The sequence below is a fragment of the Grammomys surdaster genome, unplaced genomic scaffold (assembly GCF_004785775.1).
Source record: "Grammomys surdaster isolate TR1022 unplaced genomic scaffold, NIH_TR_1.0 126109, whole genome shotgun sequence".
NCBI classification, from domain to species: Eukaryota; Metazoa; Chordata; class Mammalia; order Rodentia; family Muridae; genus Grammomys; species Grammomys surdaster.
This window is the reverse complement of record NW_021620917.1, coordinates 1,493,816-1,512,392: the sequence shown is the minus strand read 5'-3', so window position 1 is coordinate 1,512,392 and position 18,577 is coordinate 1,493,816. Positions and strand designations below refer to the sequence as shown.

The following is an 18,577-nucleotide window of genomic DNA, read 5'->3' as shown; positions in this document are numbered from 1 at the left end:
AATGTATGCATGATTTAAAATTAACCGTACACAACACTGTACAACCATCATCACATTTTCAGCACCACAAAATAAATACTCATTAGGAAGTTACTTCATCCCATTCCATAGCCCTAGTAATGATCAGTCTGCTCACTGTGTATGTGGATCGACACCTTAGACATTGTGTCAGCTCGACTTTTTGTCACCGTGGCAAAAACTCCTTGCCAGGGATGGTGGCAAACACCTTTAATCCCAGCATTTATGAAACAGAGGCAAATGGATCTCTGTCAATTCAAGGCCATCCTGGTCTATAAAGAGAGTTCCAGGCCAGCCAAGAGACATAACGACACACTGTCTCAAAACAAAACAAAACAAACCCACCACCGCTAGCAACAAAAGCAATGTCTTGCTAGGAACAACTTAGTAAAGAAAAGACCGCTTTTGGCTCACAGTTTCAGAGGGCTCAGCCCATGGTCATTGGTGCTACTTCTGGGCCTCCCATGGGGCAGAATAGGATGGGGGTGGAACCCTGGAGAGGCTGCTACTTCATGAGAGACAGGAAGAAGAGAGTGGGGACAGGATGCAGCTCCCAAGAACGTATCCCTCAGTGACTTACTCTCTCCCACTAGGTCCCAACATTCTAAAGTTTCTTGAACCTTCCAAAACAACAGAAGCAATTGGGAATTAAGTGTTCAGTGCATGAACTTGTCAGGAACATTTTATATCCAAACTATGACAGACATTTTTTTATAAATAGAATCAGACAATATATAAACTTTTGTGCTTAGCCATTTTACTAAGCATAATATTTTTGAGGTTCATCTAAGGTGTGGCATGTATTGGTACTCCACCCCTTTTAAGGCCGACTAATGTTTCATTGTAAGTATATACCATAATTTATCCATTCATCTGTTGATGGACATTTGAACACTCACACATACACACAACACACACACACACACTCCATAGTGTGCATATGGAAGTCAGAAGACAGTTTGTAGAAGCTGGTTCTCTCTACCTCGTGGGTCTCAGGTCACAGGACTAGGAGTCAAACACCGTCACCCTGATGAGTTACTTCTGTTTTGAGACAAGCTCTTACCTTGCAGTTCAGGCTGTCCGGGAACTTACTGTGTTGCCCAGGTTGGTCTCTAACTTGACGTGATCTTTCTCCCTCACTGCCAAGTGTGGGGATTGTAAGTATGAGCCCCATGCCCAACTCATGCATGAGGAAGTTGGCCCCAAGCTTGGTGGTCCTATTTGAGAGTTTCTGGAAAACAGGCATGGTTAATCTGTGATCCATGGGCCCTCTGCACCTCAGAATACCGTGAATAAGGCCCAACATACTGATGGAACATTTCCAGGTCTCAGTGTCAAAAGATTGGATGGCCCTGATAGCAGGTGAGGCCTCACCGGTGGAAGTAGGTCTGGGAGCTGGTCATTTGGGAAGTAACTTGTCCCTAGTTCCTTCCCACCTCTCTGTACTTCCTGTTTGCCACAGGTAAGCAGCTCTGACATCTGACCCACTGCCATGAAGTTCTGCCTCAACACTGGCCCAGAACTAACAGAACTGAGGGTTATGGACTGAAGACTCTGAAACCACAAACCAAAATAAATAACCTCTCTATTGAGTTGTTTCTGTAAGGTATCTCTCCCTTAAAAACAAAAAGTCTGACTCACACAAGGAACAACTTGTTTGTGATACTGGTGTACATATGTTACCCTTTGTGTGTTTGTGTGCATTTTCATGGTGTGCATGTGGAAGTCAGAGGACAACCTTGAGTGCATGCCCTCATCTTTTACCTTGTTTGGAACATCTCTGCTGTGTATAGCATGCTAGCTGGCCCTTGTGCTCCCAGAGGTTCTCCTGTCTTCATTTCCCACTTCCTAGTTAGGAGTGCGGGGATAGCAGATGCTTACTCTGTGTGCTGTGTCAGCTTTCTTAGGTGGATTCTGCGATGCAAACTCAAGTCCTCATGCTTGCATAGGAAGCACTTTAGCCACTGAGACCTTTCCCCAGTCCACTTTTCTTCATCTGTAAAACCAACGTATCATGGGTTATGGGTCTTAGTAATTACAACATTGACTTCTGCATAGTTTGTGCTTCTTAGATTTTGCATGCCTGATCTTTATGCTTCCAGGAGGATTTGCAGCACAAGGCTTCATTTCTCTTACTATTGTTTGTTTTAGGGCTCCATCTATTACAATCAAGAGGGGACCTCTTGGTATGAGGGAGACTGGGTATACAACATCAAAAAGGGCTGGGGAATAAGATGGTAGGTGCGACCCTTCCCTCAACATTCGGGTTGTGGGTGAAAAAGCTTTCAGAGGTTCCCCTGATTCTCGCCCAGGTTAGAGAGATAAGATGCAGAAATGTTGAAGAACACATCTTCTGTCCTGGTGTGGTGGAGTTTTCAGTTCTCCTGATAGTCTCCATAGCAATGAAAACACCCTATGGGAAATCCAGAAGAACATCCTAAGTGTCTGATTGTCTGTTTCACTTTGTTTTATATAGAAACTGCCTTCCTTAGTCTTCTGTAACCTATGATGGGTCTGTTTATCGTAGGTTACAGTACTGAATGTTTTCTGAAGAAGAGCGGTATTTTTGCTTGATTTTAAATTGACCCAATAGTCATTTGTTGTTACTGTTTTAGCTTTGGCAGTGCTAGGGGCTGAATCCACGGGCCTGGCACACAGTGAACACCCACCACTGGGCTATGGCCCAACCCCATTTTGCTTTTTTTGTGGAAGGTCTTGCTATTAGCCCAGGCTGACCTTGAGTTAAAGAACCTCTTTTCTCTCCCTCTCAAGTGCTGGGATTATAGACCTGCCCCTTCATACCCAGCAAGGATGTGTGTGTGTGTGTGTATGTGTGTGTGTGCTAGGGTATGTTTTTATATGTATGTGTATACACATATGTGTTAGTGGCCGTGAAGGCAGAAGAAGGTATCAAGTCCCCTTGAGCTGGAATTACAGGTGGTTGTTAACTGCCCAACATGGATGCCAGGAAACAAACTCTGGTCCTGCGGAAGGGCAACGAGTGCCCTTAACCATTGGGCTAGGTAATGGATCCATCAGTATGATCCTTCCCGGAAAGCATGGGGAGCCGAATTCAATCCCTAGCACCCATGTAAAAAGCTTGGTGTAGCAGCATGTGCCTGTAACCTCAGTAACAGGAAACAGAAACAGGAGAGTCCTTAAGGCGTATTAAAGCCAGCATGCCCTGCTAGACTGATGAGTTTTCAGATCCAATGAAAGACCCTGTCTTTAAAAAAAAACAGAGGAAATCCACCCAGTGTGGACCTCGGGCCTCCACATGCACATGTGCACACACCGCACACATAACTAGCAGTACATAGTATTTGGTGTCAAAATACTAAGTAATAACATGATAGGAATTGTTTCTAGAGGATGTAAAACCTCGCTCTTGCCCATTTATTGAATAATGAAGACGTTTAATAAAGGGGCTTGTTCTCCCACTAATAAGAATACTTTTGCCAACCATGTGCTACCTATGAGTCTCAATAGCACTGGGTTGGATTTTCTGAGAGGCATTTAGGGGTGAGTTTAAGGACATTAAGGGCAAATCAAATGTTGTCAGCATAAGATAACCAGTTGTTCATCATTGATTTCTTTGGTCCCAGCTACAAATCAGGAAACATATACGAAGGCCAGTGGGAGAACAACGTGCGTCATGGGGAAGGCAGAATGAGGTGGCTCACAACCAACGAGGAGTACACGGGCCACTGGGAGAAGGGAATCCAGGTAGGCGCCTGATGCCACACGCGCCAGTGGCCCTCCTGTGGGGCTCTGACACGTAAGCACAGGTAACCTAAGAAACCTGAGACGGCTAGGGTTAGCATCAACTCACAGAATCTAGAGTCACCTGTGAGGTGGACTCCTGAGGTGCATTCTTTTAATCACTTTAATTGATGTGGGAACACCCATCTCAATTGTGGAAACGGCCATCCACTGGGCAAGGGATTCTGCACTATATTTAGTGGAGGGAGCGGACTGAGCATGCGCCCTCTGCTCCCCGCCTCTGACTGTGGATACAATGCGAGCAGCCTTCTCAAGCTTCTGCCACCGTGGCTTCCCCGAAGTGAAGGACTATAACTGAAACCGTGGAAAGTGAGACAAAACTTGAAGTCTTGTAGTGCCAGCTACACTGGTTAATCCATGTTTTATGACAGTCATCTGGAATGGTCTCATACAACCTTCATCCAGCCCTACAAGATAGGTGCTATTTCCATTTTGTACGTGAAGAACCTAAAGGGCTCAAATCCTTTGCCAGAGGTCAAAAGACAGCTGTCCTCAACACCTGCTTCTAGTTCATGTGCTCCACCCCTAAGATTACCCGTGTCTTTGCCATAAGTGGAGTTCATAAAAGGGGGCGTATGCTGACGCGGTGCTTTCTTTTCAGAATGGCTTTGGAACGCACACGTGGTTCCTAAAGAGGATCCCCAACTCTCAGTATCCTTTGCGAAATGAGTACATAGGGGAGTTTGTAAACGGCTTCCGTCATGGACAAGGGAAGTTTTACTATGCCAGTGGAGCCATGTATGAGGGAGAATGGATTTCCAACAGGAAGCAGGGCAGGGTGAGTATAGCTGCTGGGATATGGTGCAAGGTGTGTATCTGGTAAGTTGTATCACTCATTTTACAAAGATAACTACTTTAGTTAAGGCAGTGACACGAGTTTAAAGCTACTTACAACGTCCTGGCTATTTGGAAATGATTTAACCCGTCTTTGTTATATGTGTATGCAAATCAACGAAGGTGCTGGCTGCAAGGCACAGTGTAACCTGAACCTTCATGTATAATCGCAGTGTGGGCTTAGGGCTGGCTTGCAATAGTAACTCAGTGATGTCAGCATTTCTATCCCGTCTACCCACATGGCAGCTCTACCCTTGGATTGCCCGTTCCTGTGATTACAAGATAGCCGCTGTGATTACAGGCTTCACATTACACACCCGCTAAGAAGAAAAGAAATTCATTTCCCAAAGCTCTCTACAAATGTCTCTCAATTCACAGAGCTGAGCTGGGGCACTTGTCAACCTCAGAATCAGTGCTTTATCCTCCTGGGGTTGACACACAGCAGGGCCGCACCTTCTGGGATGGGCCTTCCATTGGCCATTCACAAAGCTTAGTAAGGTTTAATAAGCAAAAAGTTGAATGCTGTGATCCAAGAACTGATTAAACTTGGGAAAATGCTGGAGGAGGAGGAGGAGGAGGAGGAAGACGAGGACGAGGAAGAGGAGGGAGAGGAGGGAGAGGAAGAGGAGGAGGAGGAGGCAGCATGATGTGAAACCCAATGGAGAACTATTCTTTATGGCCTAAGTACATTATCTTCAAAGCAAAAAAATGTCCCAAACCCTTGAAACCTCTCCTGAAGAACGCCAGAGTCTCCCTCCTGAACATTCAGCCTCATGTGCCTCCCTACAGGGCAGAATGACTTTCAAGAATGGCCGTGTGTATGAAGGTCTGTTTTCCAACGATCACATTGCACAGTTCCTTGAAGCTGAAACCGATTACTCACACAGCATGGACCATTGGTCAGACGTCTCACAAAGGAGCCGGCAGGCTCGGGGGTCTTCTGTCAGTGCTGACAGGGAGCCTGGTAGGTGAAAGTAAATCACTGTCTTACCTACAATTTCCATTCATCAACATCTGCCCATTGCTTTAGAAAATAGAAGCTTCCTTCAATGCTATGCTGGTTTATTCTTGTTTGTTTGGGCAAGCTGGCCTTGAACTGGTTCAGTAGCCAAGACTAATCTTTATCCTCCTCCCTGCCTCCCAAGTGCTGGGATGTGCGTGCACCACTGTGGTGATGAGGATGGAACCGGGGCCTCACGTGTGCCTGGCAAGCACCCCACCAACCGAGCTACGTTAGCCAGGCTGGCGCTCAGCTGCTGAAGGGCTTGCTTTTCGTTCCTGTGGGAATTGCTCTAGAACTGGACTGTTTCCAAGGCCTGCTTTTGAATGTTTAGTTAGAAAGTGCCTTTATCTGTTGTGTTTGTCTCTGTGCGTGTGGCAGACAGAGGACATGGGGAAATCCGTTTGTCCTTTTACCGTGTGGGTCCCAGGGAGCAAACGCAGGTTGTCAGCTCTGGCAGCAAGCAGCTTTACTTACTGAGCATCACTAGGCTTTTAACTTTGAGGAGGAGTGTAAGCTGTCCAGGCTGGCCTTCACCTCTCTCGGTAGCACAGGCTGGTCTTGTAGTCACGGTCTCTGGCTTCCTCCGCAGCTGATATATAGCCACAGTACCTGAGTACTCTATTACAGTTTGATAGACAGCTGTTCTGATGTGACACTGAAAGGATTCCTTTTAAAGATCTATTTGTATTTACATACATATATGTGTATGTGTCTGTGGGAGCCCTCAGAGACCAGCAGGCGGCATTGGACCCCCTAGAGCTGAGGTTATAGGCAGTTCCGAGTGGCCGGCCTGTCCGCAAGCATCCTAAAGTGCTGAGCCTTCTTTCCAGCCCGCATTAGCGGGATTTTACCCTTGCTTCCCACAATCGCCCACCATGTTTGCTTCATTCATTAGAGACCCTGCGAAAGCTGGATGGCAGCGAAAGCCGGTCTGTGCTAGGATCGAGTATTGAACTGGACTTAAACTTGTTGCTGGACATGTACCCCGAGGAAACCCAAGAAGAAGAAAAGAAGCAGGTAAAACCCCCTTTACCATAATACATATATTCTAGACACTATTTTTTAATCTTCTGTGTGCCTGGATGCTTTATCTAGACCATCTCAGTCTGCAAGGAAGCAGGCTCTGGGAGAGAAAGGTAGCCCAGAGGGCAAGACTCAGTGGCAGTGTCCTGGGCCTTAGAGCCTAGAGGAGTCACCAATAGGCAGAGCCAGCTGAAGACCAAGGCTGTGATCACCTCCCACTCATGGAAGGTGGGGACTGAGGGCCTGCTAGAGGTCAGAAAATCCTGAATACCCTAGGAATCGATAACCCACTGTAGGGCTGAGAGAGAGAGCTGTGAAGAGCACTGGTGGCATAGGAGAGAACCTGGTCCCTAGCACCAACATGGTGGCTCATAACCATCTGGTACTCCATTTCCAGGGGATCATATACCTTTCTACCCATCACACATGTGGTTCACATACAAATGTACAGGCAAAACACTTACACTTAAAATAGAACCCATAAAACTTAAAAAAAAAAAAAAAAAGAGGCAGAAGAAGAAAGAAGCCTGCTGTGCTGAGGCTGGACAGATGGCTCAGTGGTTAGAGCTGCTCTTCCAGAGACCCCAATTCCCAACACCCACATGGCAGGCAACAATCACCTGTAGCTCCAGCCACAAGGGCTCCAGTGCCTTCTTCTAGGCGTCACAGGGACTACATGCACATGGTGCACTGACATTTGTGCAAAACACATATATACATAAAAATTTCAAAATCTAAAAACATGAAAGGAACCCTGTTGTGGAGTATTCACCAAAGAAGACTACACAGACATGGATTTAAGCCAATAGCCGGACAGTGACTACACTGGGTATTCAGGATTCCAATGGGGCACTGAGCCTTTCTACAACGCACACACACACAAACATGTTGTAGGTTGACATACTTCAGTTAACAAAAACAGTTCACCAGAAGCAGAACTACAGAACCCAAAAAGCAAGGTTAGTACATTTAGAGACTTTCCAAGAACAATATGGACCTTGAAGAATTGGACCTTTGTTTCACATTTGGCAGATGGGGATGTCTACGTGCTGAGGTTTACAGCCTCAATGGCGCTTCAGTTGTGGAGTCTGTTGTGCTAAGTTCTCAGGGCCTGCTAAGGTCAGAGGCCCTGTTACGACCCACTGTGCATATGGTACACATCTGCAGTCCCAGCCAGTGTGGTGCTGGAAACTGAGCTCGGGTCCCCTCCAAGAGGAACAAGTGCTCTTAGCCCCAGCCTCTCGGTTTCGTTCTAATAAAGGCACGACTGGGCCCCATGCGCTGCCTTCCTTTCAGGTTGAGTATGCAGTCCTAAGGAACATCACAGAGTTAAGAAGGATCTACCGCTTCTACAGTGGCCTCGGGTGTGATCACTCTCTGGATAACACCTTTCTGATGACAAAGCTTCACTTCTGGAGATTTCTGAAAGACTGTAGGTTCCATCACCACAACATAACTCTTGCAGATATGGACAGGGTATTGAGTGGTGAGTGTCCTGGGTTCCCTTCCTCTCTTGGCTATTGCTGCCTGGAAATGAGCTAAGAAATGTTGGGCGATTATGGGGAGATGGCTCTGCATCTCCCAAATGCCTCTGCCCAAACCTAAACAAACGGACAGGAAGACAAAAGAATATGGTGGACCAGAGCCATTTAATGATGGTCTTGCCAGAGTGGCTGTCTGGGCTTAGGGATCACTGTAAAAGAGGAGATAGAAAGAGCCCAAGAGCCAGCGGTGGTGACTTGTGCAGTGAAAAAGCAATTACCAGACATGACAGGCACGTGTGAACTCACAGTGGCTGTGACTGCATGCACGAGACCTGTACAAGATCAAGCCCACCCTACCCGGGTGGGGGAGGACCTCGTGAGCTCTCAGCACTCAATGACAGCTGGAGGAGGGACATTCAGCTTTCTGCGGGGATGTGGCCCTGGGTAGGCTACCCATATTCCAGCAGATGGTCCTATACTCACACCCGTAAAAGCAGACTTGGGAGGAGGAAGGGGGTGTTTAAAAAGGAGCCCATGATGCCGGGCGGTGGTGGCACACACCTTTAATCCCAGCACTTGGGAGCCAGAGGCAGGCGGATTTCTGAGTTCGAGGCCAGCCTGGTCTACAGAGTGAGTTCCAGGACAGCCAGGGCTACACAGAGAAACCCTGTCTCGAAAAAACAAAAACAAACAAACAAAAAAAAGGAGCCATGAAGTTGGGCAGGAAAGATGATGGGAATGATGGGGGGGGGACTTCTATCAAGGGAATGGGGGCACATGTTTGATCAAACACATCAAGGCATGTGTGAAGTCAGCAGGTTTTAAAAAGAGCAGGTGTCCGGCACACAAGCACCCGGGTGAAGTAAAGCCAATGGTTTATCCCTCACCTTGCAAATTCCCCCTCCAGCTCCTCATTGGCTGAGTGCTCACGGGTGCACACCTTTACCAGGACTTCACTTAAATTCTAGCATCTCCTCACAGGATATACTAGCTTCCCTTCTTCAGTTATGCCCACATCCCACAACAAGGATTTTCCTGCTGACTTCCCCATCCCCACCCCACTAACTTGTTAACATATGCATGGACCTCGTCACATAAGCAGGCTGCCTGCAATTTTTTTTTTTAGCCTATGATAACCTTGTTGAGTTGGGGATACTTAGAAGGCCTAGATAAGCAGGGGCCAGGTGCATCCTACTTATCTGGAACTTTGTAAGACTAAGTCTATCTGAAGTACTTGTCAACTGGAACATCATACTTTATTCCCCGCACTCGGTGGGCAAGAATGCTTGTAGCACCCATTTTAAAACAAAACAAAAAAACAGTCATAGTTTCTTGTGCCCATAACCTCAGCATTGGTGGGCAGATAGAGCCTGAGAGCTTGGCAGCTAGCCAGCCTGATTTCCAGTTCAGTGAGAGAGCCTGCTTCAAGGCAGTGAGGTAAAGAACAATAGAGGAAGACACTAAATGTCCTGGTATGACCTCAGCGTGCCTGGTCATCTTTAGGAGTGCACACTAACACAGTCATGTGAATGTGCCACACACACACACACACACACACACACACACACACACATGTACACATATACAGGCAGAGATTGTCTCCTATAGTAAGAGCAACAGTCAAAAGTCTACCCAAGCAGAGGTTCATATGATAGCTCTTGTGCAAATCCGGCCCCAACCTGTGTTTGTAAGAATCCAGGACCACCAGTATAGGGCTAGCACCAACCACAACAGGCTGGGCCCTCCCCCATCAATCACTCTTTAAGAAAACACCCTACAGGCCTGCCTACAGCCAGATCTTATAGAGGCATTTTCTCAGTTAAGACTCCCTCCTTCAGGTAATGCCAAATTGTGTCAAGTTGACATGAAACTAACATAAAACATCCGCATGTACACGTGCACACACACACGCACAACACAGAAACAAGATATGTTGGTAACGTCTCATGAGGTAGCCAGAGCTCTCTGCGCTGTAGCTGATCTCGATAACGTCTTTATTTCAGTCTACAATGGCATCCCAATAGAAGAAATCCATTCTCCGTTTAGAACGATACTCTTAAGAACATTCCTAAACTACCTCCTGCAGCTGGCTTACTACATCCATCACAAAGAGTTCCAGTAAGTGCACTTCTTTCCCACCATAGCCACGCTCACATCATCCCCAAGAAGGACCAGAGGCAAAGCTCTGCTACAGAGTCCAGCCACAGTGCCCTGCGCACTGGACGGACACTTGAGAGCCCCCATCCCAGTGACTCTGCAGTCACAGTCAGTCCTGCCTTAAGTCAGAGTACCCTTTCTGACTTTGTTGTTGCTTGTTTTTTTTGTTTTGTTTTTGTTTTTCCTTTTTGAGACAGGGTTTCTCTGTGTAGCCCTGGCTGTCCTAGAACTCACTCTGTAGACCAGGCTGGCCTCAAACTCAGAGATCAGCCTACCTCTGTCTCCCAAGTGCTGGGATTAAAGGCATGTGCCATCACCACCTGGCTCAAAACATTCTTTCTTAATGACTTTTTAAAAATTCACTTAAGGGTTGGGGGTGTGGTTCAGTTGGTAGAGTGTCTGTCTTGCACACACAGGCAGTGGGTTCTATCCACAGCATGTCACAGAACAGACATGATAGCACATGCCTGTGATCCCAGCGCTCATGAGGTGGAGGCGGGATCAGAAGTTAAGGTTGGGGCAAGAGAGATGCCCCAAGGGTTAACAGCGCTTGCTGCTCTTGTAGAGGACCTGAGTTTGGTTCTCAGCACTCAGGTTGGGCAGCTCACAATCTTTTGTATCTCCTGATCCAGGGGATCCACTTCCATGTTCTGACCTGCACAGGTACCTGCACATACGTACACATACATACACATAAATAAAATAAATTTGTTTTTTAAAAAAGTTAAAGTCATCTTTGCAGAATGACATCAAGGTCAGCCTGAGCAATATTAAGACCTTGTCTGTCTTTGTCCATCTGCTTGTCTGTGTCTCTCGCTGTGTATATGTGTGTATGTATAAAGTTAATATTTACAGTGTATATAGACTAACACAGTATGTTAAATGGTTAGACTTTCAGAAGTGCTGGTGTTAAGTACATTGAATTTTGATGTATCCTGCACCCAAATTCCCTTAGTGTCAGCCTCTTCCTAACCATGGTACGTTCACCAAAAGCAAGGACTTAGCTCTACCAGAGTGTCACTGGATCCAGCCTTCTCTCAAACATGGTGGAAGGTGACAACTGAAACCAGGGGCATGCTAGGCAGACGTTCTACTATATCCCCAGCCAGTAGTTGCCATTTCCCTGTGGTCCCTCCCCGTCCAGGAGCTCACACTGCATTCTGTTTCCAGAGGATCTTAGACCCTCCAATCTGAGACACTCACTCGGCCTCCATGTTTAACAACCTTCCTGTCTTTAAAAACGAAAACAAACTGTTCAGTCCCCTTGTAAAGCGTCTCGTGGTATGGGTCTGCACTGTGGTGTCTTCCTCCAGTTGCACTGAGGTGAGAGGATGCTAGGTTTGAACTCCTTCCTTCTTCTCCATGCACATCTATGATGTGTGTTTATGATGTATGTGTGTAGCGGATGTGCGTGTGCTGGCACGCAGGTGCCACAGCATTGCGTGGCGACCAGAGGGCCGTCTCAGGGTCCAGTCCTCATCTTCCTCCTTGTTTGACAGAGGTCTCTGTCGTTGGCTGCTGTGTACACCATGCCAGCTGGCTGGCAAGCTTGTAGGCTCCTCCTGTTCCTGTTCCCCACCTCTCTGTAGCGCCCTGCAACTTGAGACACGTGCTGCTGCAGCTCTGTATAGGCTCCAGGCCCTGGGGCTTTAGTAGCAAGTGCTTTTCTAACTGAGCCATCTCCCAGCCAGAACCAGCTCCTTACCGAATGTATCAGTGCGCATAACTTCAATATGGCTTATTGCTGGTGCTATCCGAGGGAAGTGTGGCCAGGTGGACTTTTCCACTGTAAACTTAATGTTCCCCATTTCCCTTTCCATACTGTATTTGTTAGAGGCCAGTTGTTAGGTCTAGCCACACTTCAGAAGAGGAGAATTAAGCTCCACCTCATGAATAACTGACTTCAGTATCATCTCTTCATAGGAACAGGAGCCCATCGCTCTTCCTGTGCTTTACAAAACTGATGTCTGAGAACATTCATCCACATGCCTGTCAGGTAAAAGGTAAATACAAGAATAGCAGCATTCTATTCACCATCTTAAAAAATAGTTCTATAACCATATCTGCATGTGTCATACATGTATGTATGTGCACATTTGCACGTGTGAGGACAGGTTTTGTGCAGATGCATGTGTGTGCATGCACATGTGTACATGTGCTCACATGTAAGCCAGAGGCTAACATCAGGTATCTTCCTCCATCACTTCATGCATGAGGCAGGTTCTCTCCTCTGAAGCCTTAACTCACTGATACCGCTAGTCTCGATAGCCAGCTTGCTCTGGGGATTACAGGCAGGTTACTATGCCCAGCCTGGTTTGGGGTGCTGGAGATCCGAACTCTGGTCCTCGTGTTTCCACAACAGAGGGTTTCGTTTGTCTGTTTCCACTGAGCCATCTCTCCAGCCCTGTAATCACTCCGGAATGCTGTGTTTTTAGGTCACTTATTCAGTGAGCAGCAGCGAACACTCTACTCAATGAATTACATCGATAAGTGCTGGGAAATTTACACAGCCTACTGCAGACCAAACGAAGCCCCGCCCTATGAGCTGACAATGAAGATGCGGTATTTCCTCTGGATGCTGAAAGTAAGCTTAGTAACTCTAGCTAGATGGTGCCGTTCTGTTGATAGCACTTTGATTTTAATTAAAAGAGATCCGCGCTGCATAATTAAGGAGGTGAAGATCTGGGGGTGACCTTTCATGGCCACCATATGCTGACGAGTCTCCTTTCACAGAAGACAGGCGGGAGCAGGAGGCGGGAGCAGGAGGCGGGAGCCTGACATGACAGATCAGGGAAGGAAGGCCTAAGCCCGCCAGCATCTTCTTATGCACATGTGGCCACTGAGGGCAAGCCATAAAGAGACTTTAGAAGTGTTTATATCACATTTGTATTTAATATTGATTTAAGGTGTGTGTGTGTGTGTGTGTGTGTGCGCGTGTGTATCTGTGCGCGTGCACGTGTGTTGTCAGGCTTGGTGGCAACTGCATTTGCCACCTCAGCCATCTTGTCATCCCTAAATAGCATTGAACATATATCACGAAGGCTGGAAGATGGCTTGGTGGTGGACAGCACTTGTTGCTTTTGCCGAGGACCTGAGCTTAGTTCTCAGAACCCACACAGCAGCTCACAATCTTCTTTAACTCTAGTTCCAAGGGACCTGACGTCCTCTCTTGAACTCTCCCTGGGCATCAGGCATGAATATGGTGCACATATTCATTCAGGCAAAACACTCATACACAGAAAAGAAATATTTTTTAAAATGTAAACATATTTTTAGCTGGTAAGGACTGGCCTGTGCCTTGGCCATGGAATACTTGTTTCGGGTACAAGCCCTGTGCTCAGCTCCCAGCACATACAAACTGTTGCCTAGCAAACAGTAACTTTACAATGTTTTAGCTTGGAAGTCAAGCATGGTGTTAAGTTCTTAATCCCAGCACTTGAGAGGCTAAGGCAGGAGGATCAGGTGTTCAAGGTCAGCCAAGGGCTAGTAAGATTCTGGTTCAAAAAGCCAAATTTGTTAGTTTGAAAAGCAACTGGCATGTTCTTTATACAGTGTTCTCAAACTGACCATTGCTAGTTTTGCTCCATGATATGTTTTATAGAGACCCTAAGACACCAGCCTTTTTTGTTGTTGTTGTTGTTGTTGTTGTTTTGGTTTTGGTTTTGGTTTTTTGAGACAGGGTTTCTCTGTGTAGCCCTGACTGTCCTAGAACTCACTCTGTAGACCAGGCTGGCCTCGAACTCAGAAATCTGCCTGCCTCTGCCTCCCAAGTGCTGGGATTAAAGGCGTGCGCCACCACAGCCCAGCTAATGTTTTGTTTTTATTTCGTGTGCATTGGTGTTTTTCGTGCATGTGTGTCTGTATGAGGGTATTGGATCTCCTAGAACTGGAGTTACAGACAGCTCATCCATGTGTGAACTGCCATGTGGGTCCTGAGAATTGAACCAGGGTCCTCTGGAAGAGCATCCAGTGCTCTTACCCACTTAACATCTCACCTACCCTCATTCCATAATATTTTTAATTTTTACTTACAGGGATACGAATAACAAATGGAAATAATAAAATATTAATGAGAGAGTATTTTGAGAATTTAACAAAATTGTGTGTGTGTGTGTGTGTGTGATAAAGTGACAAAAATCTAGTATCTACATGTAGGGAAACGTGTTTAAAAGTATGTGATTCGGGGTGGAATATTACACGGCTGTTCTCTTCCTTACCCACACTAATTTATTACTGAAGAAACAACTCCTTTGTCTATGCAGAGGTCAGGTGTGCTGGTTTTGACCAGGTGCATCCTCACAGTTAGGCTGCTATGTCCTTTCCCCACATGTCCATGAAAGCAGCAGTTAGAAACAGACGTGACTGGATCCCAGTGTTTTGTGTTCAGCACAGCCATGGTGGTTACAGCCTTTGACACTATGTTTCCTTTTAGTGATGGTGGCGTTCATCAGTGGCTCGCCTGGCACCAGCCTGAGCCTCTGCTTTCTAGAACCCTTCACTCTCTTCACTTTCTAGAACCCTTAGCAGCCCCCATGGTCACGCCTCAGTGGCTAATTAATATCCACTGCTTTACAAGAAACAGTACAATGATAACTTTCTCTATCATTTCTTTTACATTAATTTAAAAATTTTTAAATTGGTGTATATATGTGTGTGCCTGTGTGTATGTGCACGTGTGTGCAGGCACCCTTGAAGGTCAAAAGACATGGGATCCTCCGGAGTCACCGTGATTGTGAGCCACTTACTATGGGTGCTGGCCAGCAAGGCCCAGTGGTCCACCCTCCTCTACTTCAATAGTGCTGGGTGTTTGCTGCAATGCTGGCTTTTCACACGGACAGTGGGGATGGAACTCAGGTCCTCACACTTACAGAGCAAGCATATTACTGACAGCCGTCTCCCCAGACGCCCAGGGACTCTTATCTAAAGAAGGGTCTCGCTGTGTGTCCCAGTCTGGTCTCAAACTTGCAATCCCCCTCAGCGCTGGGATCCTAGATCCAAAATAATCAGTTTTTAAGGTACTGATTTCTGATACACTCCCTTAAGGTATTAAGCTGCTGCCATTAACATTAAAATATATGCCCATGTGTAGTTAGAGGCATCTGTGTTGGTGTTATCATTCTACAGGACTTCAGGATGATAAATAAGGACTTAACGGCGACCAAGTTCATGACCGTGATCGCGGAGGATAACCCTTTCGTGTACGATGGAACCGACAGCAACTTTGAGCTTGAGGTTTGTAAAGTGTTGCTGGGCACGGCACAGATCCGGTTTTAAGCTGCATGCTTCTTGTGTATGTGATTATGTATACAGAAACCCAGTGGGATATACAGATGTACACAGTTGCCTTTTCAGAAATCAGGGATTACATTAGAAGGGGCTGGGGAGGTGGCTCACCTGGTAACATGCTCGCCGTGGGAGTGTGGGGACCTGCTCCCTAGAACCTGTGCAGAAAGTCATGTGTGGCGGTGTACACCCATAACGCCAGTGCTGGGGAGGTGGGGCAGGAGGGTCAACCAGTGCAGCTGAATCCGTGAACTCTCAAGCCAGCAAGAAAGGCCATCTCAAAAGCCAAGGTGGGGAACAATAAAGGAGGACACCCAGAGCAGCCTCTGGGCCCCGTGCACACGTGTGTGGCACCTATAGGACTAACGAATGAATCAGAAATCTCCAGTCCATTCCTGATCCATTCCAGCATGTCGGAATAAAGGAGACCTCCCTATGCTTCTTGTCATTGCAGCTGGTTTTCCTGGAATTCTTTGAAGCTCTCTTATGCTTCTCTCTCTGCTGCATGTTTGACCCGATGACTAGATCCTACTTAAAAGTCCCGTACGACGACATGACTACAAACCGATACGGCAGCACTCAGACGATACTAAACCAGGTGACAGACAATTCGGTAGAGTTTACAAACCTAAGGATGACTGCAGCCTGGGGTGGGCAGATTCTCAATCAGAACTGTCTCAGGCTGGTATCGTACCTCATACTTCCAGGAGGTAGTTTAGGGCTTGAGACCATGTAGGTCATGGTTCCCTGTTAGGAGGAGTGTGTGGTCCTGTTTTGTGAGTTAGGAGAATGTATTTCCTGGCCATGGCTGCAGTGGGAACAGCACAGTGGACGTCAGTAGAAAAGCAGCTGGACAGAGGTGGTCTGAGCTTAGCTGCCACAAGACACTGCCTAGTGCACAGAGGGAAAGCCTGCCCAAGAGCAAAGATACCAGGAAACAGTCCATGCACCCAATATAAACAGGGCACAGAGAAAGAGGCTTACTCACAGGTGGACAACCTTGGTCGCTGTGAGACCCTGGCAGAGCCAAGACTATGCCTTATAAGGAAATGAGACTTTTAGTGTGGGTTTCTCACTAGTGGACTGAAAAGGTTTCTGATGTTTGAGACATTCACCTGGAGCCACAAGACACATTCTAGGGATCCCGTGAGCCCAACAGGTAGGAGAGTCTTTTATTTATTTACTTTGAAACAGTCTCACTCGGTAGCCCTGGCTGGCTGGAACTCAGAGATTCACCTGCGTAGCCTCTGCAAAGGCATATGCCACCACAGCCAGCAAGGAAGACTTCAGAGCCACCCATGGGAGGAGTTTCCTCACTCTTGATCCAAGACAGCTCTCACCACAAGCCTCTGAGATGCACCTCGGATTCCTCCTGGGAAACCGGGGCCTCATGTTCTTTCCAGCCTTTCACATTAGCAAGGTGTTCCTCCTCAACTGAGGAGAAGAATGACTTCTCCAGCACATCAGGGAGCTGGTTATGTGGGACCACCTGGGCCTGGGGCTCTTCTCCAGGCAAGTGAGTGTCCACCTTGAATCTGCCTACAATGTGCAGGCGACACAGCAGTTTTCATTACTATACCACAGTAACGAAGGCAAGTTAACCTTGTTTAAAAACTGTAACTTAGTCCTTAGCATAGGTGCTACGATCTTGTCATGTCCTCCCTGCTGGCAGGGTGTCAGCATGGTGACTTTATCTAACTGGAACCATTTCCCAAAGGCCCTGTGTCTAAGCACCGCAGTCAGACTAAGTTAACTTATAAATGAATCTTAAACCCCAGCAGATGTCATTCCCATTGGCTCAGTAATGTGCTGGGAGCAGATATGCCAGACTGGGGACCATCCATGACACCATCTGGTCACCTTCACTCCCAGATTTCAGTGAATCATTCCATGCAGTGTCTGTGTTGTTTTTAGCTCAGGGGTTAGTTCCCACCCCACTTTGCAGAAACTCCAAGTTCACGTGTCCCAACTTCATCACTGTTCCTTCCTGGGATGAAACTGGCCCTCAGAGATGGTCACCTTAAAACACAGGAGAGCCCAGACTTTCCTCTCAATCCAACCTAATATGCTACAGTAATCAGGGAAGACAAGATGGAGTGACTTTCTCCAGAGGTCTCCAACCCCTGTATTGTCAGCTGAGTGGGCAGACACATGTAAAAAACTACTGGAGGCCAAGGAACGGATCACAGAGAAAAATGGAGCAGGACTCCCAGGGGCTTCCGTAGGTATAATCAGTGTGGGAGTGGAGGAGCCTTGTCAAAAGGGCAGAAGGCCAGTAGATCTGAAGTGCACACAAAGGCCCACGTGCTAAACACACTCAGTCACCAGCCCAAAAAACAAACCATCCACATGCGAGTCACCAAAAGTACCTTTCAGAAACGAAGCTGAGGTCAGGAGGGACGGCTCAGCAGCTAAGAGCACTCGCTGTTCTTTTAGAGGACCAGAAGCAGGTGGATCTCCACGAGTTTGAGACAAACTTGGTCCAGCCCAGTCAAGACTACCTAGTGAGACTTTTGTTTCAAACAGGAAAAAGAGAAACAACTTGCAAATTGTGAGGAAGAGGAGATTCTGATATCCCACGTACCACATTATTGGATTCAGACATTGTTTAAATAACAACAAAAATCACAGAGCAGGCTGGAGAGATGGCTCAGCGGTTAAGAGCACTGGCTGCATGCTCTTCCAGAGGTCCTGAGTTCAATTCTCAGAAACCACATGGTGGCTCACAACCATCTGTAATGGAATCCGATTCCCTCTTCTGGTGTGTCTGAAGACAGCCACTGAGTACTCATATAAACAAACAAACAAAAAAAAAATCACAGGGCATACAAAGAAAACTATGCCATACGCAAAGAAAAGGTAAGCCCTCAAGACTTTGAGGAAGATGAGATGGCAAACTTGTAAGACAAGGAACTTAAAACAGTTATTTTAAAAATACCTAAAACTGTTAAAGGGGGACATAGAGAGAGCAGGTTGGGGGCAACATGATGGC

At 46.9% G+C, this 18,577-nt stretch overlaps 1 protein-coding gene and 1 long non-coding RNA gene across 2 annotated transcripts in view; both read left to right on the top strand.

Moving 5' to 3' along the window:
• Positions 1-18,577, top strand: part of LOC114611405 (radial spoke head 10 homolog B-like) — a 40,847-nt gene that overhangs the window by 8,530 nt on the left and 13,740 nt on the right. The window contains 11 exon segments of the mRNA XM_028756087.1: positions 2,170-2,255; positions 3,624-3,744; positions 4,403-4,579; positions 5,425-5,599; positions 6,534-6,655; positions 7,958-8,147; positions 10,149-10,263; positions 12,226-12,305; positions 12,738-12,886; positions 15,427-15,534; positions 16,040-16,183. Of these exon segments, the coding sequence (XP_028611920.1) occupies positions 2,170-2,255; positions 3,624-3,744; positions 4,403-4,579; positions 5,425-5,599; positions 6,534-6,655; positions 7,958-8,147; positions 10,149-10,263; positions 12,226-12,305; positions 12,738-12,886; positions 15,427-15,534; positions 16,040-16,183 (1,467 nt within the window).
• LOC114611406 lies at positions 1,307-1,607 on the top strand. The gene is made up of 2 exons (XR_003709828.1): positions 1,307-1,380; positions 1,481-1,607. It is a non-coding gene; the product is annotated as an uncharacterized LOC114611406 (long non-coding RNA).